The 21317-nt window shown below is 47.6% G+C and overlaps 1 protein-coding gene across 1 annotated transcript in view; it reads left to right on the top strand.

Moving 5' to 3' along the window:
• Positions 1–21317, top strand: part of LOC147711078 (arylacetamide deacetylase-like 4) — a 122956-nt gene that overhangs the window by 90684 nt on the left and 10955 nt on the right. Inside the window, exon 3 of the mRNA XM_086921891.1 lies at positions 15894–15957. Coding sequence (XP_086778017.1) covers positions 15894–15957 — 64 coding nt within the window. The remainder of the gene's footprint in view (positions 1–15893; positions 15958–21317) is intronic.

The following is a 21317-nucleotide window of genomic DNA, read 5'->3' as shown; positions in this document are numbered from 1 at the left end:
GGGATCCTCCGCACTCCTCACCGCCTCGTCTGGGTGCTGATCGCAGTCTCCGTCACCTCCGTGGGCCAGAGGGAGATACAGGAAATCCTGCGGGTACGCGTAGTTCCGTCTTGACTGATGGCAGGGGGCAAAGCTTGCAACGCACCAACCGGCGCGTGGGGTGGGGGAGGGGTCCCTATTCGGGCGCCAGAATAATGTGGTAAATATTTGATTTACCGTCTTAATTTCTATGCAGGTAAGTACTTAAACAAAAATAACTCAATCGGAAAGAAAGAGGCAGAGTCCGTGGTGTTAGAGTTCTTAGGGGTTTTGTTCCTTAAAAAGGAATGGTCATGGTACCAGATCGGACCAGATCGGATATCGGGTTCCTGCCACCACTGGGGTGCAGGAAGGGATAGAGCAATATTTTATTGACAATACATAGCTTATATACTTAAATCATATTATAGAAACCAATACAGTAGGCGTAACAGCTGAGAGAGACAAGATAAGAGCACACACGTAGTAGTGATACGTAATTAGAAGGCGTGAACTAGGCGTGATCATAGAGGCGTGTGCTAGAAACGTCACATGTAAGTGTCACAAGTAGGTGGGTGCAAAGCAGAATATTGCAATGTCAGCAGTAATCTGAAGTCTGGATGCGCGCGCAGCTGCATGACGTGGGCATGACGTGAAGCTGGAGGGTGCAGGGGACTTGACATTTACACTAGCGGAAAGAGACAGAAGTCTGGCATGTCAGATCAACTTGTACCACTATCATATCTGATATCTGATGTTTAGGAACCATATTATCTAGAAGGAAAAGGTCTCTGGGGCAGAAGCTATTCTATACTGGCTGTGAGTGCGTGTATAAGCGTCTAAGTGTCTGCATGAGATGCGAGGGGGCATGGGCCTACCATGGTAACAGAGGCTATGAATTACTTGCACGGAGACAGTGAGGCCAGCCCCTTTGCTCTGCAGCTGGGGGATGTTTACTTAAACTAGTAGGGTAGGAATGTATTTTCGAGGAGCGGAACAGATAATGCGAAGGTTGAATTCGGTCTTGGCAGGCAGCAGGCTGAGCTAAGCGCCGTGAGCCGCGCAGGGAGTAAGGCAGAGGTCACGGGTACAGAGGCAGCCCAGGCTGAGGCGTTCAGAGTCAGAAGGCAGAAAAAGGCTCGATGGCAGAATTCAGGGCCTACTTCGCCAGAGCTGAAAAACGTGTAAAGTACACCACAAAAAGACGTTGGCATAGCATACTTAGGAACTGAATATTCAACCCGTTCATGGCGGGTCTGAAAGAGGACATGTTAACGTTGGACGCAAATGTATTTGCGTCTTCATAGCTGGCACAGGAGGGAAGTTACATGCACTTTAAACTCGTACATGGAGACGGTGGGGTACACGTTAGGGAACATTTCTTGACCATAAAATTTATATTTCCTCAGCAGAACCGTTTTGTAGGCCTCCCAGAGCGTCGCCTGGGAGCGCACCGATTGTGAGTTCTCGAGGAAGTAATGTTTCGTGGCTTGTTTAAGTGCCTTGCGAACCTGTGGGATCTTGAGACAAGATGCGTGTATGGGGTAGATGCGCCTACGTGTTTTCGTCTGTAGAGAAAGCGTCAGTGTGAGCGGTGAGTGGTCTGAAATACCTCGGGGGTGAATCACTGAAGTGTCTACTTGGCTAAGGGCCTCCCCTAGGGATAGGAAGTAGTCTATGCGCGACAGGCTACCGTGCACCGCGGAATGAAAGGTGTATTGCTGCATGCCTGGGTGTAGGTGTCTCCATATGTCGGTCAGGCCCATGGCCGTGGTGAAGCGTCGGAAATATGTTTCCCCCCCAGTCTGGTTTGGAGTGGGGTATTTATCCAGTTGTGGGTCTTGGACAGCATTGAAGTCTCCCCCCAGAATGATCGCACCCTCAGGGAGAGTTAGGAGGAATTCTCCTAGTCTCGGGAGGTGCACTGAGTGCAAGGCAGGCGGGACATACACTGACACCAGATTCAGGAGTTTCCCTTCCCATTGCCCCTGCACGGCCGCGAAGCAGCCCTGGTCGTCAGTTTTGGTGGATAGGGGCAGGAATCGTGAGTTCTTCTGCACGAGTACGCCGGTTCCCCTGGAGCCGGACGTGAAGGCAGAGTGGGCCCACATTTTGTAACCGCGCCTATCCAGGGCCTTAGTAGCTCCCCCCATCAGGTGTGTTTCTTGTAATAGGGCCACAGTAGGCCGCAGGCGCTTCACAGCAGTTAAAACCAATCCCCGCTTTACCTTATCACCCAGGCCCCTCACATTCCAGGACAGCAAGGTCAATGGCGGGCACTGTGCCTCTGTGGGGTTCAGACTCCCCGTCTGTACAGTATTACTAGCCATCGGGGAGTATGGGACAGACGCTGTAGCGCCCCAGAGATGGGACTGATCTGTTGGCTGCGCCGCCGCGCGGCGAGGTGGTCAGAGTCCTCATGGGGGCATAGTGTCACAGTTTGTTCTCAACAGTGTTCCCCGAATTCCATAAGCCCTGAAACAATGTCCACGACCCCTTGTACCCATTCCAAACAAAAACCATTCAAAACGAACCCCCCTCCCTGCCCCCCTGCTTAACGGACCTTCAACTGCCCGCCACCCCAACTGAGCAGAGTGCATTACCCTTCCCAATGGACACAGTACTTGCTTGTAAGGGGGAGAGCGCCTCCCCGGGTTGGCGGTTCCCCTGTAGGCTCTCGGGGTTGCCATGCCAGAGTCAACGTGCTGCTGTGAAAGACAAATTAAGGCCGGTGGCCGGCGAGTTAATGCAGTTCAGTGGCCGTCGCCGGAGTCATTCAGTGTCGCCTCCCCCTTCAAAGCCATGGGAAGGCGAACGTTCTGCGCCCTCCACGCGCCCTGACGCCTGCGAGCCATTCCTGCTGCCTCCTCTGCGATCCGACTCTTGTCTGTTCGTTCTGCGCTGTCGTCCAACGGTGTGCCAGCCCTCCAGCCAGTCCCGGGCTGTGTCGGGGGAGTCAAAGAACCATACTTTCTTGTCCGCTACCACCCGTAGCCTGGCCGGGAATATCATAGAGTAGGGTAGCTCTTTCTCCCGTAGGGTTTTCTTAACCTCCAGGAACGTTCTCCTCTTTCTCGATACCTCCGCTGTATAGTCCGGGAAGAAAGCGATTTTGGAGTTTTGGATCTGGATTGTCGGCCCCACTCTGGCAGCCTGCAAAATGGCGTCTCTGTCCCGGAAATTAAACAGCCTCGCCAGTATTGGTCGCGGTGGGCCTCCGGTCCTGGGCTTCCCTCCCGGAACTCGGTGGGCTCTTTCGACCGAGAAGAAGTTCGATAGGCCTTTAGGCTGGAGCCGAGTCTTCACCAGATCTTCCACATACAGGTCTAGGGCCCCTGTATCTTCCGATTCCGGAACGCCTAGAATACGGACATTATTGCGTCTCGAGCGACCTTCCTGGTCGTCCAGCTTGTCCCTAAGGAGTTTGTTGTCCGTTTGCAGGCGCTCCATCGCAATTTGCAGTTCGGACACGTCCTCAACCAATGATTTCGTGACCACTTCGACTTGCTTGACTCGTTCGTTCATCTTTTGCAGGTCCGCCCTGATTAAGGTGACTTCGGTCGCCGTGGCCCCCACAGTTTCTTGTACCTGCGCCAGCGCCGCCAGGACATCGTCCAGTGTGGCTTTCTTCCCCGCCTCGGCCTCCGCCATTTTCCCTCCAACGGTCTTGCGTTGGTCTTGCGGTGGCGAGCGTCGGTCATATGCAAATTTGTCCAGCTTAGCCTGGGTTGTTGTGTTTTTGGGGCCTCTGTGCGACATGGCGTGGTTCTTGTCGGGACGGCGCAGTGACTTCCCCGGTCGTCTCCGCCGGGTAATGGCGGCGACGAACCTGGAGGATCCGTCGTCTTCCGAGTCTCCTGCAGCGCTGAGTATGCCCGGGGAGGGTCAACAGGAGGTTGGAGGGTGAGCCCCGGTCGTTTCGGAGAGAGTTCGTGGGTCTTTGGAAGGAGGCGGTCGTTGAGCCGGCACTTCCGGCCTTCCGGTCCCGACTGCTGGCTGCTTCCGGCTGGGTTCGACCAGGCTATGGCTCCGTGGTCCCGTGGCCGCGTGTAGGCCCGGCTCCTCCTCCGCCTTCGGCCCGCGGCAATGTGTTGTTTCGGGCTTCCGCCGCACCGGAAAGTTCTGGAGACGGTTGCTGCACGGTCTCTGGGTCCGGTTCCCCCTCTGGAGCCGGAGTGAGTCAGGATATTTGTGCGGATTGATGTGGAAAGCCGCCTTTACCCGGGAGCCTCCCTAAGCTGCGGCCGCCATCGTTGGCTGCTAGCCACGCCCTCGTTTTTTTCAAGGTACTTAAAATATACCCGCAACAAAGATTATTCTGGAAATCTGATATATGCTGAAATATATTAAAGCATGGTATAACGAGCCTTGCAATAATATTAACTCCTTCGCTGCGGCGGCTATTCCGCCGCAGCGCTAACGGTCGAGGGCGGGCACGCGGCTCACCCGCGCTGGTGACAGAACCGTTCCGTCACGGCTCGCGGGTGAGCTGTGCTTGTGACGGAACGGTTCCGTCACGGCCCCGCCCGCTTAATTAAACCCGCCGCGCAGGCGCGAAATCAGCGCCGCGCAGGCGCGGCGGCCGGGCCATGACGGAACCGTTCGGTCACCAGCACAGCCCACCCAAGGGGCGTGACGGAACGGTTCCATCAGCAGCATCGAAGGTGTTAACAGCAAGGCATAAACACAGATTACAAGGACGATATTCAAAGACAAAAAATGGCTAAAACTAAAAATATTTAGAACATGAGTAGATAAATTTAAATACAAATCATAGGTATGCATGGATTAAATTGTAGTATACCTTTTCGCTTTCTGTTTACAGGTACCCCAAACTCACAGCGAATACACCTATTTTTTTCCTGCATGCAAAAACGTATCTTTTGCATGCTATGTATCTATCTACAAAAGTTGCAGAGTGCGTCATTGGGGGAACTCTTTTTCTCTGATACCACCCTGAAGGATGCCCATAACCTCTTTTAGGCCAATAGAGTAGAGCAAAAACATGTTGATGTTTTTAGCTTAGGATCACAGGACCACAATATCCTGATTGCTCCTCATATTCATAGTTTTAACCATTCCCACTCACTTGCGAGTAAAAGGATACCTTGGTGTGAATGAGGATTTCTTATATCTAATAGTATATAACCCCCAAAACATATACTTCTCGAAAGAGCTCCCTGGGATATGCTTGAGCCCACACTGACCTTTCGAAGTCTGGGTGAACCCGATGATGAAGCATGCCACTACTAGAGTGGGTGAGGGTTATATAAAAAAAAGGTTTTTCCTTTCCCCACCTCAAAGGGCAGTAGAGTATAGATACATCTTTGTCTCTTTATTACACAGTTATTGCAGATGGCTAATATCTTCTCTATTTAGAAAGTTGAGCATATTCAAAATCCTAATTTGCTTCACATTGGTTCAGACTTCTCCAATATCCGGTGGTGTAATACTTTATTCGATAACACAGTTTCATAAAAGTAAATTCAATTTCATCACGAGATGTAAAATTAGATAAAAACAAATTTTAAAATACAAAAGCAAGCTTTGTTCGTATTTGCCATGCTTTCCCCAGAAATTTTGCAACTCCAGAGATTACCATCATAGATGTAGTATCTGTTTTTAGAATGCGGAGGGCCACTGAGCTTTTTTATGGATGTGATCCCGGATTCATTATGAATCTCTTATTACTTTATCATCTTGCTTGCATGTTTACTTTGCATCTGCTTTTCTTCCTATGATTCTCGGGGTTGGATTGATCCTTTTTCTTTTTTAGTTTTCAAAACTTAAAATTCTCTCCCTCTATCCACCTATACTAGTACCAATAATCTATTCTTTAGAAAAAATTTAAAGACATAGTGTTAGAAATGGGGTTTCTGATTGGATAAGCCAGACAGAACCCACAACTCTAGTCAGGGTAAGTAAGTTATACATCAAAGATAACCTGTGCTCACCTTCTGATAGCTTGGCACAGAGCAGGCAGGCATGTCATCAGAGGCAATGTGTAAAGTGTTTGTGCAACACACTCACACAATGAACCCACTTCAAAAGAGACTCCAAACAGGATGTGGTGCAACTGCCAGTCACCCAGAGCTACTCCTCCCGTCCAGGGTGCATCCGAGACTTCCTTTGACCTGGGCATCGGCTGCAGAAATGGGGGTGGAAACACGGTCCCTGCATCCCGGGACCTCCAGGGACTAATGCAGAAGCTGAGAGGTAAGGCGCGCTGCAGTCCAGCTCGTCAATAAAGGCAGGGCTGGGGCATGTACACCGGCACACAATCGGCCTCGCTCGCAAGACTTGAACCTCAAGTGGAGTGCGTAGGCTTCCTCAACAGCCTACGGCGTAGCTCGCTGTCCTCAACTGGAGCACGGCGGGCACAGCACTCAAGACACTCCCTGGTGTAGACAAACTTTCCCCCACAGCGTCTGCCCTTCACAATGGCCCAGCATGAAATGCCCAACACACTCCTTGGCACAACGAAGCGCTTCCCCAATGTGACTGAAAGGAAGAGCGCTCACCATGCACTGTCCCTTGGGGATTTTAAAATGGCCGGACTCCGAGTCCAACAGCCAGTCATGGCAGTCATGCTGGAAAGAATGGAATGCTCTCAGTCGCTGGGATTCCAGATGAACAGCGTGGAGGGTAAGCAACCCACCCATCCCTTGGAGAACACTGGAGGGCACGAAAGTAGGTGGGCAGTCAGCAGGCCTGCACATAAGGCAGATTTCAAGGCGGCAGTCCCTCTAGCAGCCTAAAAGGCAGCAGGCCAGCACAACAAGAAAGTAGTCCAAATGGCAGTCTCTCCTGGCAGCACAACAGTCCTTTGGCAACGTGCAGTCTGGTAATGACATTTGACAACCTAGTTTTACCTTTGGTCAAGGAACTTAATTACCTGGCCGTGTTTATTTATAACCTTGCTGATTTGAGAAATAATTTTTCCATTTCCTGTATCATAAACATCTGATTACATAAACCAAAAGTGTAATTATGTAATAATGAAAGAAAAAGAAGCAAATGAACTTTCATAGTTAAGACAGAAAGAATCCAACATGGTGTCTGCTTCATGTATGCAGAATATTGAAACTAAAAAAATGAAACAAATCAACTACCATAGCAGAGACAGAGCAGTTAATTGGCCAGTAAGTCATTTACCCCTGGTTCTGCAGGGTGTTTGATGATTTTGTACTACTCTTTGGGTTTCTATTTAGATCTTGAGTAGGGGTATTGTGATTGCATATTTAAGGTGGAGGTAATGCGTGTTTGGAACAAAGATGCAGAAAGGCTCAAAGTAAAAACACTCTGTAGAGGTCACAGGCCAGTCAAAGTTATATTTCAAAAGGAATGTGGTTCTTTAATTAAAATAGCAAATTGCAAAAGCGCAGACAATTAAGACATAGACAAAAACAAGAAAGCTACAGCACCAAACATATGTATAGCACTTACGATAGAGTTCCCTAAGCCGAACTTTTGTGCACCCCCAAGGAATCATTACTGAAATCCGGGGACCCCCACTGAGCCATTACTTGAAGTCGAGGACCTCAGCCTAAACAATTTCTTCGTTTTGAACTTCAAAACAAAACACACAAATAAGTATTCATCAAACAAATGCACAAATGATTATATATTTATTTATTTTTGTTTACAAACCTGTACAAATATTTTTAACATTTAAATGGGAAGGTTGCTGCTTTTTAAATTAGTGTTTTCATTTAAAAGGACAAAGCGATATGCTAAACTCGCGCATATAACTTTGTCTTTTTTTGCTCCTAATGATGCTCTTTTTGTCAGTGCTTCAATTGAGGCTACCCATCGTCCATATAATTCAGTGTTTTTGCTGTTCTTGCACTACTCCAATAAATCAAGCCAAGGATAACATCATCATTTTTAGCCACCAATTTCAAATTCCTTCACATTGCAGAACATTTAAAAAAAATGCAATTTTACAGTTTTTTCTTTATGTACACTTTATTAATCTGCTGATAATATTTAGTTTCTATACAGGTGCAGACCCCCGAGTAGGTGCCGAGAAACCCTGGGGGTCTGCAGACCACAGGTTGAGAACCACAAACTTAGGCTAAAAGACGCCATAATACAGTTAACATGGTATTCTATGGTTAGTCTATGTCTGGCAGAGATCACAAGTTCTTCGCAAAGTCTAGAAATCACTTGGTATTAGTTCTTTACCATGGACAAAGAAGGAGATACTGGTGCTAGATATGTGGTACTTTATCTGGGGAATACCTGAAGGACTAGGAGAAATTTCTTAACCCATTTATTCAGACTGGTTACTGCGAGCAACCTGTTCACAATGACTCTTCTTTGAAAGACGGTTTAAAAAATTCTGGGTGTCCAGCCTCAGTCAGGGGGGCAAACTGAAATGATCTAATTCGAAAAGACATATCTCTGTGATCCTCTCAGCTTGGGAAGAGCTGTTCTTGGTGCGCATAAGTTCAGGTGTGTCAGAGAGCAGTCCTGCTTTATCTTGTTTTTCTTCGTATTTCCTGCTTACTTTAGTCTCCCAGTGTTAGTTTTCAGTTCCCTGTGTGCTGTGCGTAGTTTTCCAGCCACTGCTGTCCCTGTGGCCCCGCCCAGATCTGGCCCGCTCCCGCCACCCTCCCCTTCATATGGCGACAACTGCGTGGTCGCGCTGAAGTTTCGCCTAAGGCAAGCCTGTCTGCGCCCGCCCGTGCCTGGACCGCGCCCAGAGCCAGACCCCCTGGCCCCCGCGAGCGCCACAACACCAGATGCCGCTACAACGCCAACACCATCCACGCACTCAACGCTGGCCCATCCTCCACCTGCTTCCAGGCCACACGAAACTCACCCACAGACCCTTCACCTGCCGAAACTGCCGCAACACCTGCCAGCACACACCTGCATGTCCTGCCCACCCCACTAAAGCAGACCACAACCATCTCAGATGCATACTACTCAACACCCACTCAGTCCACAAGCATGCCGTCTAACTCTGGGACCTGCTCGATTCATCCTCCCCAGACATCGCCTTCCTGACAGAGACCTGGATGAACGCCTCCTTGGCTCCCAACATATCCATAACCATCCTTGAAGGCAACAAGATCACCTGCAGGCACCGAATCAACAAACCAGGAGGAGGAATCACCATCGTCCACAGGAACACCATTAGAATTTCGACCAGCACCGAATATTCCCCCAGCAGGGCCAAACACCTACACTTTCAAATCCACATCGATCACAACACCACCCTCAGAGGAACCCTCGTCTACAGACCCCCGGGACCCCAACCGCAGTTCAACGACTCCATCACCGACCTCATCAGGATGCAGGCCCTCGCCTCCACAGACTACATTCTCCTCGGAGACCCGAACTTCCACCTCGAGAACGCATACATAAATTCTTTAGGTTGCACTCATTTTGATACAGACTCCGTTAGTAATCTGCTCTCGTCCTCTAGTCCAAACTGCCTATTTAAGCTTACATTACCCTACGTACAACCATCATCTCTTCTGGCCCCCGGGAATGATGTTAAACACATAACTTGTGTACTTATTAATGCGCGCTCCCTTATAAAACACAGAGAAGACGTTGGGGAACTAATTTCCTACCAAAATATAGACATCCTGTTTGTAACGGAAACCTGGGCAGATCTAGCATCTGGCCCTGACTTCAGTATAGCCACCCCGAATGGCTATCACGCTATTAGACAGGATAGATCGTCCGAAAAAAGGGGAGGCGGCTTAGCAATAATTCACCGAGCCAACTTAGCAATAAAGACAGAATCATTAGATTGTACATCCGCTGAAGCCTTGTGTTTTACCATCACACTTTCTCCCACACAAACTTTTAAGGGGACTCTGCTCTATCGACCTCCTGCCGCACGCACGCTTTTCCTGAAATCCACTAATTTTTTATTAGAACCGGCAGCAGCCAATTCGGATTATACTATTTTGGGAGATTTTAATTTCAATTTAGAAAATCCTAAAGACAAAGACTCGCTAACACTCATTGCCGACTTCATGGCTGCTGGTCTAATACAACGCGTTTCCACTTCCACTCATAGAGCAGGCCACACTTTGGATGGCCTATTTACAAATAATTCTTATATCACTTCCCCAACAGTAATTCCGCTTACATGGTCGGATCACTCAGCTGTGAAATTTACCATTCTAATTGCGAAACACAAAAACTTACACCCTCCCAACGGTCCCCGGGTCCTTTGTCGTGACTGGAAGAATATTGATTCTACTTTACTTCAAACTACCTTGGAGGCTACGAGACCACAAGACACATCAGATCCGCACATAGCTTCTAAAGACTATGGTCAATGGCTGAATAACGCCTTTGACCTGTTAGCACCTGTTAAAAACTTGCGGCCCAATTGCATAAAACCTTCTGCCCCTTGGTTCTCGGTACCCCTAAGATTAGAAAGACAGCGATGCCGTAATTTAGAGAGACGTTGGCGCAATAAATACGATAACAACGACAGAGACACTTACAAACAAGCTCTGTCAAGTTACAGGAAGCTTATAACTATAGAAAAATGTAAATTCTATAGTAAACAAATAGTCATCCCAAAACTCAAACAAGCAATTGTATCAAGTGGTCTCAAAACTTGCCAATCCACCTGCATCTGTCACTACTGAGACTTCCCAAACCTTCTGTAACAACGTCGCGGACTTCTTTATGGCAAAAGTTAAAGATATTTTTAACAATTTCTCCAATAAAACTGTCACTGAGCCATCCGGCCTGAATAATGGTGTTACATTCCCCAATTCCACTCTGGAGGAATTTAGTCCGCTATCTCAACTCTATATAGGAGAACTCATGAACACTGTTAAATCAGGATCACCTCAGGATCCGTGCCCACCAACAGTTCTTAAATCTGTATCCAACTCGATAGCTCCAGTGCTTACTAACATCTGTAATTCCATGTTTCAAACGGGGGATTATCCTTCAATCTGGAAAAAAGCCATTGTAAAACCTTTATTAAAAAAACCAAACCTCAATCCATCAGAGCCCAAAATGTATCGCCCCATTGCCTCTCTCCCGTATCCATCTAAAATATTTGAAAAGGCAATGAATATCCAGCTGGCCAATTACATCGACCAGAATGACATACTGGACAACACCCAGTTTGGGTTCAGGAAGGGCCACGGGACAGAGACTGCTCTGATAAAGGTGGCGGAGGAGGTCTGAATGATCATGGATCAAGCTGGCGCGGCGGTCATGATATTATTAGACCTGTCTGCAGCTTTCGACACGGTCGATCATACCCTCCTGATCGACCGTCTCGCTGCCATAGGCATTCAGGGCAAAGCCAAGGCACTTCTGGCCTCGTTCCTTGCTGACAGAGAGCAGTCAGTGAAGATGGGGAGTTTTTACTCGCCCGTTTTCTCTCTGCCGTATGAAGTCCCCTAGGGATCCTCACTAAGTCCGACACTTTTTAACATCTACGTGTCGGACTTGGCGAGGGTCATTAAATCATATGGAATTGGGTTGACTTCATACGCCGATGACACCCAGTTGGTCCTGGCGATACATAAAAATGGAGGAGCAGTGGCTGCGAATTTCCAGGAGGGTATGAGAGCTATCAGTCTGTGAATGGATCAGAACTGCTTAAAGTTAAATTCGGACAAGACGGAGGTCATGATATTTGGTGAACTGACCCCGTCTTGATCACCAGTATGGTGGACTTCCGATTTGGACATCCCGCCAACACCAGTTCCCAAGGTTAGAAACTTGGGGGTTCAATTTGACAACAAATTAGCATTTACCAGTCATGCTAACGCAGTAGTCTAAACCTCTTTCTACCCGCTGAGAATGGTGAAGAAACTGTTACCGTTTCTCCCTTCTACGGCGGGTAAAACCCTTCTGTCCTCTTTGGTATTGTCCAAAGTGGACTATTGTAATGGACTGCTGCTGAACGGCCAAGAGCAAGTTTTTAACAAACTACAGCTGGTTCAAAACGCAGCTGCAAGAATTCTGACCAGTACCCCTAAGTTTTCTTCCATCTCACCTGTTATTCGTCAACTTCACTAGTTGCCGGTGAGAAGTCGCACGAAGTTCAAGGCCTTCTGTATCACGTACAAAGCTATGAACAACATAGGACCAGAGTTCTTAAAAAAGGCCTTGTGTGTATATACGCCTAACCGAACATTACGGTCCTCCTCATCCCAGCTTCTCCAAATTCCACGGACAAAAAAAGCTACGTGGGGAGATAGACGTTTTGTAGTTGCAGTGTCCAAATTATGGAACTCACTACCTGATCACATCAAACTCAGCCCTTCCTTGTTAATATTCAGGAAACAGGTGAAAACTTGGCTTTTCAATCAGTAACACTGACGAGGATCCTCTCTGCAATTGTAGGTATCAGCGCCGAGACACCAATCGGTATTTGTGCGCTATATAAGTTTTATGAATAAATAAATACAAGAGCAACTCCACAACCTTGATCGACAACCTCGCCAACCTCGGACTCAAACAGCTCCTCACAACATCCACCCACTCCACCGGACACACCCTCGACCCCATCTTCTCCTCCAGCAACCACGTCACCTTCAGCCACACCACTGAACTCCCACTGGACCAACCACCACTGCATCCACTTCTCCTTAGAGAAACACACCGCACACACCCAACCGCAACAAATCCCACACCACAGCTGGAACAAAGTCACCAAAGACAAGCTCATCACCACCCTCGCCCAAGGCCCTCCATCCGAGCCCTCAGATACCAACACAGCGGCCCTCCATTTCAGACAATGGATCGAAGACTGCGCCAACACCCTCGCCCGATCAGGAAACCCTCAAGCAGGTGCACTGACACGAGAGCCATCTGGTTCAACGCCAACCTTTAGACTTCCAAGCAAATCTGACGAAGACTCCAGAAGCAGTGGCGCCACGACAAGACACCAGACTACTACGCAGCCTACAAGAACACCAGACGCAAGCACCACCAACTCATCCGACCCACCAAAAGGACCTCCTTCAAAGAGCGCATCGACAACAATGCACCCAACTGCAAAGAGCTCTTCGCCATCGTAAAGGAACTCGCCAGCTCCAGCTCCTACGACATCCTGCCGTCGCAAGAACTCTGCGATTCCCTGGCCACCTTCTTCCACCGTAAGATCGCAGACATCCGCATCCGCTTCGACACCCAGACTCCGACGACAGATGTCGACACCCCTGAATCAACGCCCACCAAACACACTGACCTCCTGCTGTCCTGGAACAGCGTCAACAACGAAGACACCATCAAAATCATGAACCTCATCCACTCCAGCTCACCTTCCGACCCTGCCCCACCACATCTTCAACAAAGCAAGCTCCATCATCACACCCCAACTCTGGAAGATCATCAACAGCTCCTTCAAGACCTATACCTTCCCGGAGAGCTGAAAACGCACCAAGATCACCGCCCTACTTAAGAAACCCGAGGTGGAGTTAAAGGACCTCAAGAACTTTGGACCCATCTCCCTGCTCCCGTGCCCAGTAAAAGTCATTGAGAAGAACGCCAACAGACAACTGACCCTCTTCCTTGAGGAGAACAACATCCTGCACTCCTCCCAATCCGGTTTCCGAAGCAATCACAGCACTGAAACTACCCTCCTTGCCACCACGGAGGACATAAGAGCCCTGCTGGACAACGGCGAAATCGCGGGCCCTCATCCTCCTGGACCTCTCGGCCACCTTCGACACCATCTGCCACCACACCCTGCGGACATGCATCCATGATGCAGGGATCTGCAACAAAACTCTGAACTGGATCACCTCCTTCCCCACCGGCAGAACGAAGAGAGTCTGCCTCCCCCATTCCGATCCAAAGCCACCACGATCACCTGCGGCGTACCCCAAGGATCATCCCTCATCCCGATCCTTTTCAGTATCTACGTGGCACCTCTCGCCAACATCGTCCGAGCACACCACCTCAACATCACCTCATTCGCCGACGACACCCAGCTGATCCTCTCCCTCACCAAGGACCCAGCCACCACCAAATCCAGCCTCCACGAGGCAGTGAAGGCTGTCGCAGAGTGGATGAAGACCAGCCGCCTGAAACTGAACTCTGACAAGACGGAAGTCCTCATCCTCGGCTCCACCCCCTCCGCATGGGACGACTCCGGGTGGCTGGCCACGCTGGGAACTGCCCCGACACCCACCAACCACTGTTACAACCTGGGGTTCATTCTGGACGCAACACTCTCTATGATTCAGCAAGTCAACGCAGTCTCCTCCTCCTGCTGCAACACCCTCTGCATGCTCAGAAAGATCTACAGATGGATCCCCACCGAACCCAGAAGGACGGTCACCTAAGCCCTCGTCAGCAGCAGGCTGGACTACGGCAACGCCCTCTATGCGGGAACCACGGCCAAATACCAGAAAAGACTTCAACGCATACAAAACGCCTCCACACGCCTCATCCTCCGAATCCCTCACCGAAGCCACGTCACTGCCCACCTGAGAGACCTGGACTGGCTCCCGGTCAACAAGAGGATCACCTTCAAGCTCCTCACCCACGCTCACAAAGCTCTCCACAATGCCGGACCAGCATACCTCAATGAATGACTCACCTTCTACCCCAAACCACCAGCTTTGCTCCGTTGACCTCGCCACCGTCCCACACATCCTCCGAATGACCACCGGCAGCAGATCATTCTCCTACCTCGCCGCCAAGACATGGAACACCTTCCCCACCAACCAGCGACAGACCCATGACCAGCTGACCTTCAGGAGACTTCTCAAGACCTGACTGTTTGATCAGTAGCTGCATCGTCCCCCTCCTAATGCCTTGAGACCCACACGGGTGAGTAGCGCGCTTTCCAAATGTTTGATTGAATGATCTTCTACGACCGGAGCTGAGCTGCAGAGTTCCTACCAAGTCCAAAGTTAATACAAGGATTTTGCTATGGTAGACCCCTCTTATCGTTTTTGGGAGTCCTGTGGGAAGGCAAGGAATCATTCACAGGTTGCACCATATCTGTTAAGTCATACCTACACCAATCATATTGCCAGTGAGTTCTACCTCACTGGATTGGAGTGAATAGCTCCAAACAATAAAATGAGATGTTGGTTAGTATGAGACAGTGTAGACTTCCTGAGAGGTTTCCGACTGCTTACCATCTCCTTATGAAAGAGAAAGCCGCAGGCGACTACTTGGGTGTGGAATCGAAGAGACACAGGGCAGGCAGCCGACAAAGGGGAAAGGCTTTTGCTATGTAAAAGAGGAGAAGGGGATACACAGGGCATGTATTTGTTCTATGAGAAAGTATCTGGGTTGAATGGATATTGCAGTCAGAAAGCAGACTATCAGAAAGCTCCTCCATGGTCTTGAAAGTGCATTACTTTGAGGATACTCCAAAGCTGGGAAGCTGGGCTGAACTTTGCTCTGTTAATGGTAATCACCATTTAGTGCTGCCTGCGTGTTCATCCCCCACAGAGTGCACAGCGTTCATGCACATCACATACAGACTGATCACAATGTACAGTTGACACCTCTTCTAGGGGTACAAATGACACCGGAAAAGGCCCGATTTACACACAGGGTTGAATCTGCTATTAAAATGAGTAAGGACAAGGTGAAGTTGAACTAGGAGCGGCGAAGATTACCGGTGAGTAATCTGGTTTAACATAGCCTGGAGATCAGAAGTCTATAACATGTGGCAACCTGTAGGTTATTGAGATTCCAGGGGCTATTATTTTACCTTCAACACCAACCTTGTATTTTTCATTTTTTTTGCTGTTACATGTGCTTATTCAACAGATGAAATCCTAATCTAGTCTAAAGTTGCCAGTTACTGTTTTCTAAATATGCACATTGCAGTGTAGACCGATATGAATAGAAAACAGGTAAATAGATGGTACGTAGTTTACTAATGGTGCAGTGGCATTTTTCAGATTCGTATGACCACCTGTGTCGTTACATATCAAGGGAGGCCGAATCCGTGGTCGTGTCAGTTGGGTAAGTAAACCTTTCTTCAGTTTGTTGATTGCAATATTGAATTGAGATGGCTATACATCTTGTGTATTGATGTGAAGGATTTACAATGTTATATTCATTGTTAAGGGTTTTCTGTAATATTCACAATAGACCTATAAGTAGTGCATCTCTGTGTGTACAAGTACTCCAACGAACCCGCTGTCTAATCACGCTTTTACCACCAACATCATTCCAGCTGCCTGGAGAGGCAGTGTGCTCCAGCCTATATTTAAATATTCAAAGCAGGTTGTTGTTCCAACCCAGGAGACTACAGACTGATTGCCTTTTTTGCCCTTGATGCAAAACTTTATTAAAAGATGTTGAGGCCTCTGTCGAATCCAAAAATATCATACTGATCATCCAAACGGGATTCAGAGCTGGTATGAGCACCATGTCCAACTTCATTGCCTTGAGTCTTCTTGTTGAAAAAGCTTTTCACAAAACCTCCAAACTTTACTCCTGATTTATAGGCCTAAAATCCACATTCAATGTGGTCCCAAGACAGCGTATCTGGGTGAAGATGGCTGGATGGGGCATTCCCCTGAAGTTACTGGGGGCCATAGTTAACCTGTACTCCGAGAGCTGGTTGCGAGTCGAAATAGGCAAGGGTGCTAGAACAACTGTAAAGATCCCTAAACACACCGGCTTGAAGCCGAGGTGTGTGCTCACTCCTTGCCTATTCAACATCTACATGTCGGACCTAGATGTCAGTCTATAAGAAGTACAAAGCGATCCACCTAAATAAGCAATGACCTCCAGTGTGGTGCCTACAATATGTGGATGATATAGTTCTATGTAGCCAAACTCCAATTGGTCTCCAGCGTCGGCTATATACATTACTTTCCAACACAGAAACACTGGGTTTGGATCTAAATTACAAGAAAACCAAGGTCATCTACTTCACCTTAAAAGTCCACTCTCCATCACATTAAATTCAAATGGAAAGCAGCAGGGAACAACTTAGAGTTGATCAGACCGTATAAATATCTAGATGTGGTCATCGACTCTGGCCTAACGTTCTAGGGGCACTTGCTCCAAAGAAGGGCTATGGCACACAAGCTGCTCTTTGCAAGTTTCTTCCCTCACTCAATTACGGCTCAGAACTGTTGAAGGGAAAGGATGCACCCACCCTAAATCAATTGCAGTCCGTCTTATTTAAACACATTTTTTATCCTCCACTACATATTTCCCAAGCACAAGCCTGACTGGAATTTGGGCTATCCTATGAAGCCCCTAAAAGGATGACCGCACTCATTAAATTATGCTGGAAAATTAGATCTGCTTTACCTGATTTACTGGCCGCCTTGTGCTGGACTACCTAAGAGGAGCCGACTCCCTAGCGATAGGATACTCACCATGGAAAACCTACTCCAGACATCTATGGGAACCACTGGATAAGTGCTTGACCCCTTCTGACCATCATTAAAACCAAACCACCGAACGAACTACCGAACAATAAAAAATGTATCAAACGATGAAAAGGTACACCAATGCCAATGCCAATGCTCTCAATGATACTATAGTACCTACCCTGTAATCTCTCTCTCTCTCTCTCTCTCTCTCTCTTTACTTATTCACTCTTTTCTTTACTTTTCTCCTACCACATCTACAGCCTACCATCACTGGGAGGCCATACAAAAAAAAAAATGGGGCCACCCCAAGTATGACTATGTACCACTCCCCCTGTAACTCATGGTTGTATGGCATTACAAGGCGGGCTTTTACCCTGCATGCCATTACAACGCGGGGATTACAACGAAAGTCGTTACGACTTTCGCTGGAGGGTGCTGGATAGTGGAATAGTTTAATTTTCTATTCCAACTCCAGCCCACGTTGACCGTAGGGAAGGTGTTGGATAGAAAATTAAACGATTCCCTATCTAACAGCCCCCCCCCCTCCTAAGAAATCTGCTTTCGGACGCCCACACAAAGCGTGGGGTCTTCAGTTTCCCTTCCATCAGAAGTGGATTTAGCCCAGACCTTTGATAGGGCATATTTTTCATAATTTTCAGAGTTCAAAGGGTTGGGGAGTCGCTTGTTTAGTTCCCACAAAGTCACAAGTTTGCAGACGCTCATAAAATCTCAAGGCAAACCATACCTTGATCCACACACTCCGGACCCCTTCCCTGGGGTTTAGGACTTCACAATTACGCTTACACATAGCCGCGATGTCAAATTACGTAGTAGTAAATGGACTTACGCCATCTATGTATACTTTTTTGGATGCTCGACAGATGTAAATGGAGACATTGATGGCTTCAAAGGTATATTACTTACTGAAAATGACTTTGTGAATCGGGACCTGTGTCTATAATACAGATCACAAATTGAATTATCTCTAGATGCTGAATTGTTACTGGCATCTCAATTGACTTATTGTTTGGACCCAGAAGCATGAAAGGCGGAGTTAGCCCTGCTGGTATTTGAATGTGGAAGCCAGAGGTTTCTAAAGGGAGCAGGCGTTATCCATTCAACTCCCTTACTAGCTATGCCATTGATCTTTTATAGAGCGTTCTACCAGCCAGTTTCAGATACATTTCTCTCCAGCAGGTATATTGCCTATAGTGTTATGTTTTATTTATAATGAAAAGAGACGGAGTTGAGGATTGTCTAACTTTAGTCACTTTTATGTGAAAAAAGGAAAAGTCGGGTTTTGTCAAATTAACGAATTAGAAACATTTCAAGTATATATGTGATCCATCCAGCAAGTCTTTTTTCAAAAAAGCCGATCAACAGCATGGTGCAACACTGAATAGATGATTCTAGGCTATGGGATGTATCACGCAAAAACGTTTTTGTTTGCGCCATTTAAATTTGTCAATGATGTTGGCCACGTGGCATAAGGTGATTTGTGCCGGCTGTGTCTGAATTTGTCGGGGTAAAATGATGTGGTCCTTGATGTGAGAACCAAACTGCATAAAATAGTGTATATTTCGTTTTACGTAAGTGGTATTTCAAAAGTTAACATGATAAAGGAAAAATATCTCCATCGGGAAAAATTAAAATAATTCTGTCAAAATCTGTTTACGTTATACAAACGATACTATTGACATATGAAGATATCCCCAACACAAGCTGGCCCCACAGGCTCCGAAGGTTGGAGGTGGCATCCTATCTCGCATGTGAACCGGTGATACAGCCAGTGGATACTGTTCGACATTGACATTTTGTTTCAGGCTAAAAAAATCAGCAACATAAATGACTGATAATGATTATCAGAATGTACTCCCTTAAAATGCTTCTTAAACACAACTAAAGCACCTGTCCTTAGGGTTATCTGTAGATTATCAAGAACATGTATCTACGCAGGAATATCCGCTGCAAGAGAGAGCTTTGCTGTGGCCCGCAGAGGACCAGTAACGCCCAGTCTTTCTTCCTGAGCCGTATTCAGTTTCTCCATGCGGAGCGGATGGAATTGACAAGAAGTCTTGCCACAGCAGGTCCCTCAAAGTTGGACTCGACCCTCTGCATCTAGCAGGGACTCCCACACTGCATTATGGGAAGAAGACATTCACAGACTCCTCCCTGAGGAAGGAACCTGCCGCCCATCCTGCATGGCTGGCGTGACCGATAGGTTGAAGTTCACAGCCAACTGCCTCATTTTAGATACATAGGCTGAAGCTTCTCTCCAGCTTGTTTTCAACGTTTTGGGCTTGGATCTTGGACTGGTGGCTGTTTCCTCCTGGCTAGGAACAAGCCTTATGGCCTACCTACCCTGTTGATCCTGATGACTTTGACTACGTGGAAGATACCAGCTGGCCCAAAGAGTTCAGATACATGGACAGAGCACATTGAAACCCTCTCTTACCCATACCATAGATCTAGGAAGGCTGACCCCAGTGCTTGAAATGGAAAAATAGAAGTGCATGGACTCTGTACCAGAGTACCTGCTTGTATCTGAGAAGTGTTGGTACTCTCCAATTAAAAGTATACCATTTCGCTTCAGAAGTGCCGGTACTCTCCCTCTTGAAATAAAAAAGTGCCAGTGCTCCGTACCGGACAGTACCGGCCCATTTAAAGCACTGGCTGACCCATGAAACCCACTCCATGCACCTGTTCTTATTTTTCGATTTCTGGACCAGGATGGAACTGTGTGGCTTGTGAAAACCCCTCTGTGTTTGTGGACTTTTTTCTATTTCTGTGGACCAGATCATGATGTGACCCTCTCGTCATTGAGGGTAGGCCCCGTTGTGACTTGTAATATAGTAACCATTTTGCTGGGGAGATTGAGAATCGAACAGCACTGATTTAGATTTGCTAATGATGACAATCATTCACTATTAGTTAATAGTGTTTAGCCCTTTTAATGGGTTTGTAACAGCATTGATGTGGTATTATCCTCTTCACTAAAGCGTTGTTTCCCTTTTAACAAAATCTTTATTGATCGCAGTACTTACCGTGCATAGCCAGATTCCCTGGTGTTACTAGTATATTGATTTGGAACTTTATTTAATTATGTATTTTATCAGCTGCGGCTCCTCCACTAAGGTGGAGGAGCCTCTCCCCACTGAGTTCAAAGGAAAAATAAAATTATAATAACGCAACGTCAATAACGTTATGTTACTATCATTTTAGCGTTTGTATGCATCCTGAGCCAGGTTGGGACGGGGCTTAGCTGTCCTCACAGGGAGGAGTGGTTGCCGCACCATAAGTGCACATGATGGTTTGGCTGGCTGTCTTAGGCTGGCCAAAAAGCCATGTGCACTTCGCATGTTCCCCACCGGCTGTATTGCAAGGCCAGGTGGAGAACATGCACAGCCTACCACTCCCTGCCTGAGCGCCGAACCAGGGCACTCAGACCAGTCACAACACTGCTGTCATGCTGGTGTTAGCAGTATTGTGACTGGCTAAGGGATGCACCACCTCCCTTGAGTTAGACATAGACTTCACACCCACATCTACTGTGAGGGCGACGGAGGCTTAGTGAGGCTAATGATCTGTCGTGACCAGGTATCTAGAGCCCTGGTTAGATGGGGTTTCAAACTCTGAATGCCTAGTGGTCCCTGTATCTCCGGGTGAAAAATCTTGAGAGAAATCCATGCGTTTAATTTTCCCCAGTAATAAGGTAGTACAATCACAATTGACATTAACATCAAAAGTCTATTAGGGCCTTCAAGTTCTTCTGTGAAAATAAGACGTATAAGCCAATTTCTAGAAGTCCAGTTGAAGGCCGGTAGAAAAATTGTATTGCTCCACTAAATCGTATACTAGTTTCGGATACACACCTGTTAAAACTGCAAGGGCTGCAGTCACAAGCACAACCCTGCCCAACCTCCCTCAGAACCCCAAATGGGCAGACAAAATAGTTCCTTCCTAGCCTGTCCACAGAGCTCCTGACTTGCA

This window comes from Lissotriton vulgaris, chromosome 5 (assembly GCF_964263255.1).
Source record: "Lissotriton vulgaris chromosome 5, aLisVul1.2, whole genome shotgun sequence".
Lineage (NCBI taxonomy): Eukaryota > Metazoa > Chordata > Amphibia > Caudata > Salamandridae > Lissotriton > Lissotriton vulgaris.
This window is presented reverse-complemented; position numbering and strand designations above follow the sequence as displayed.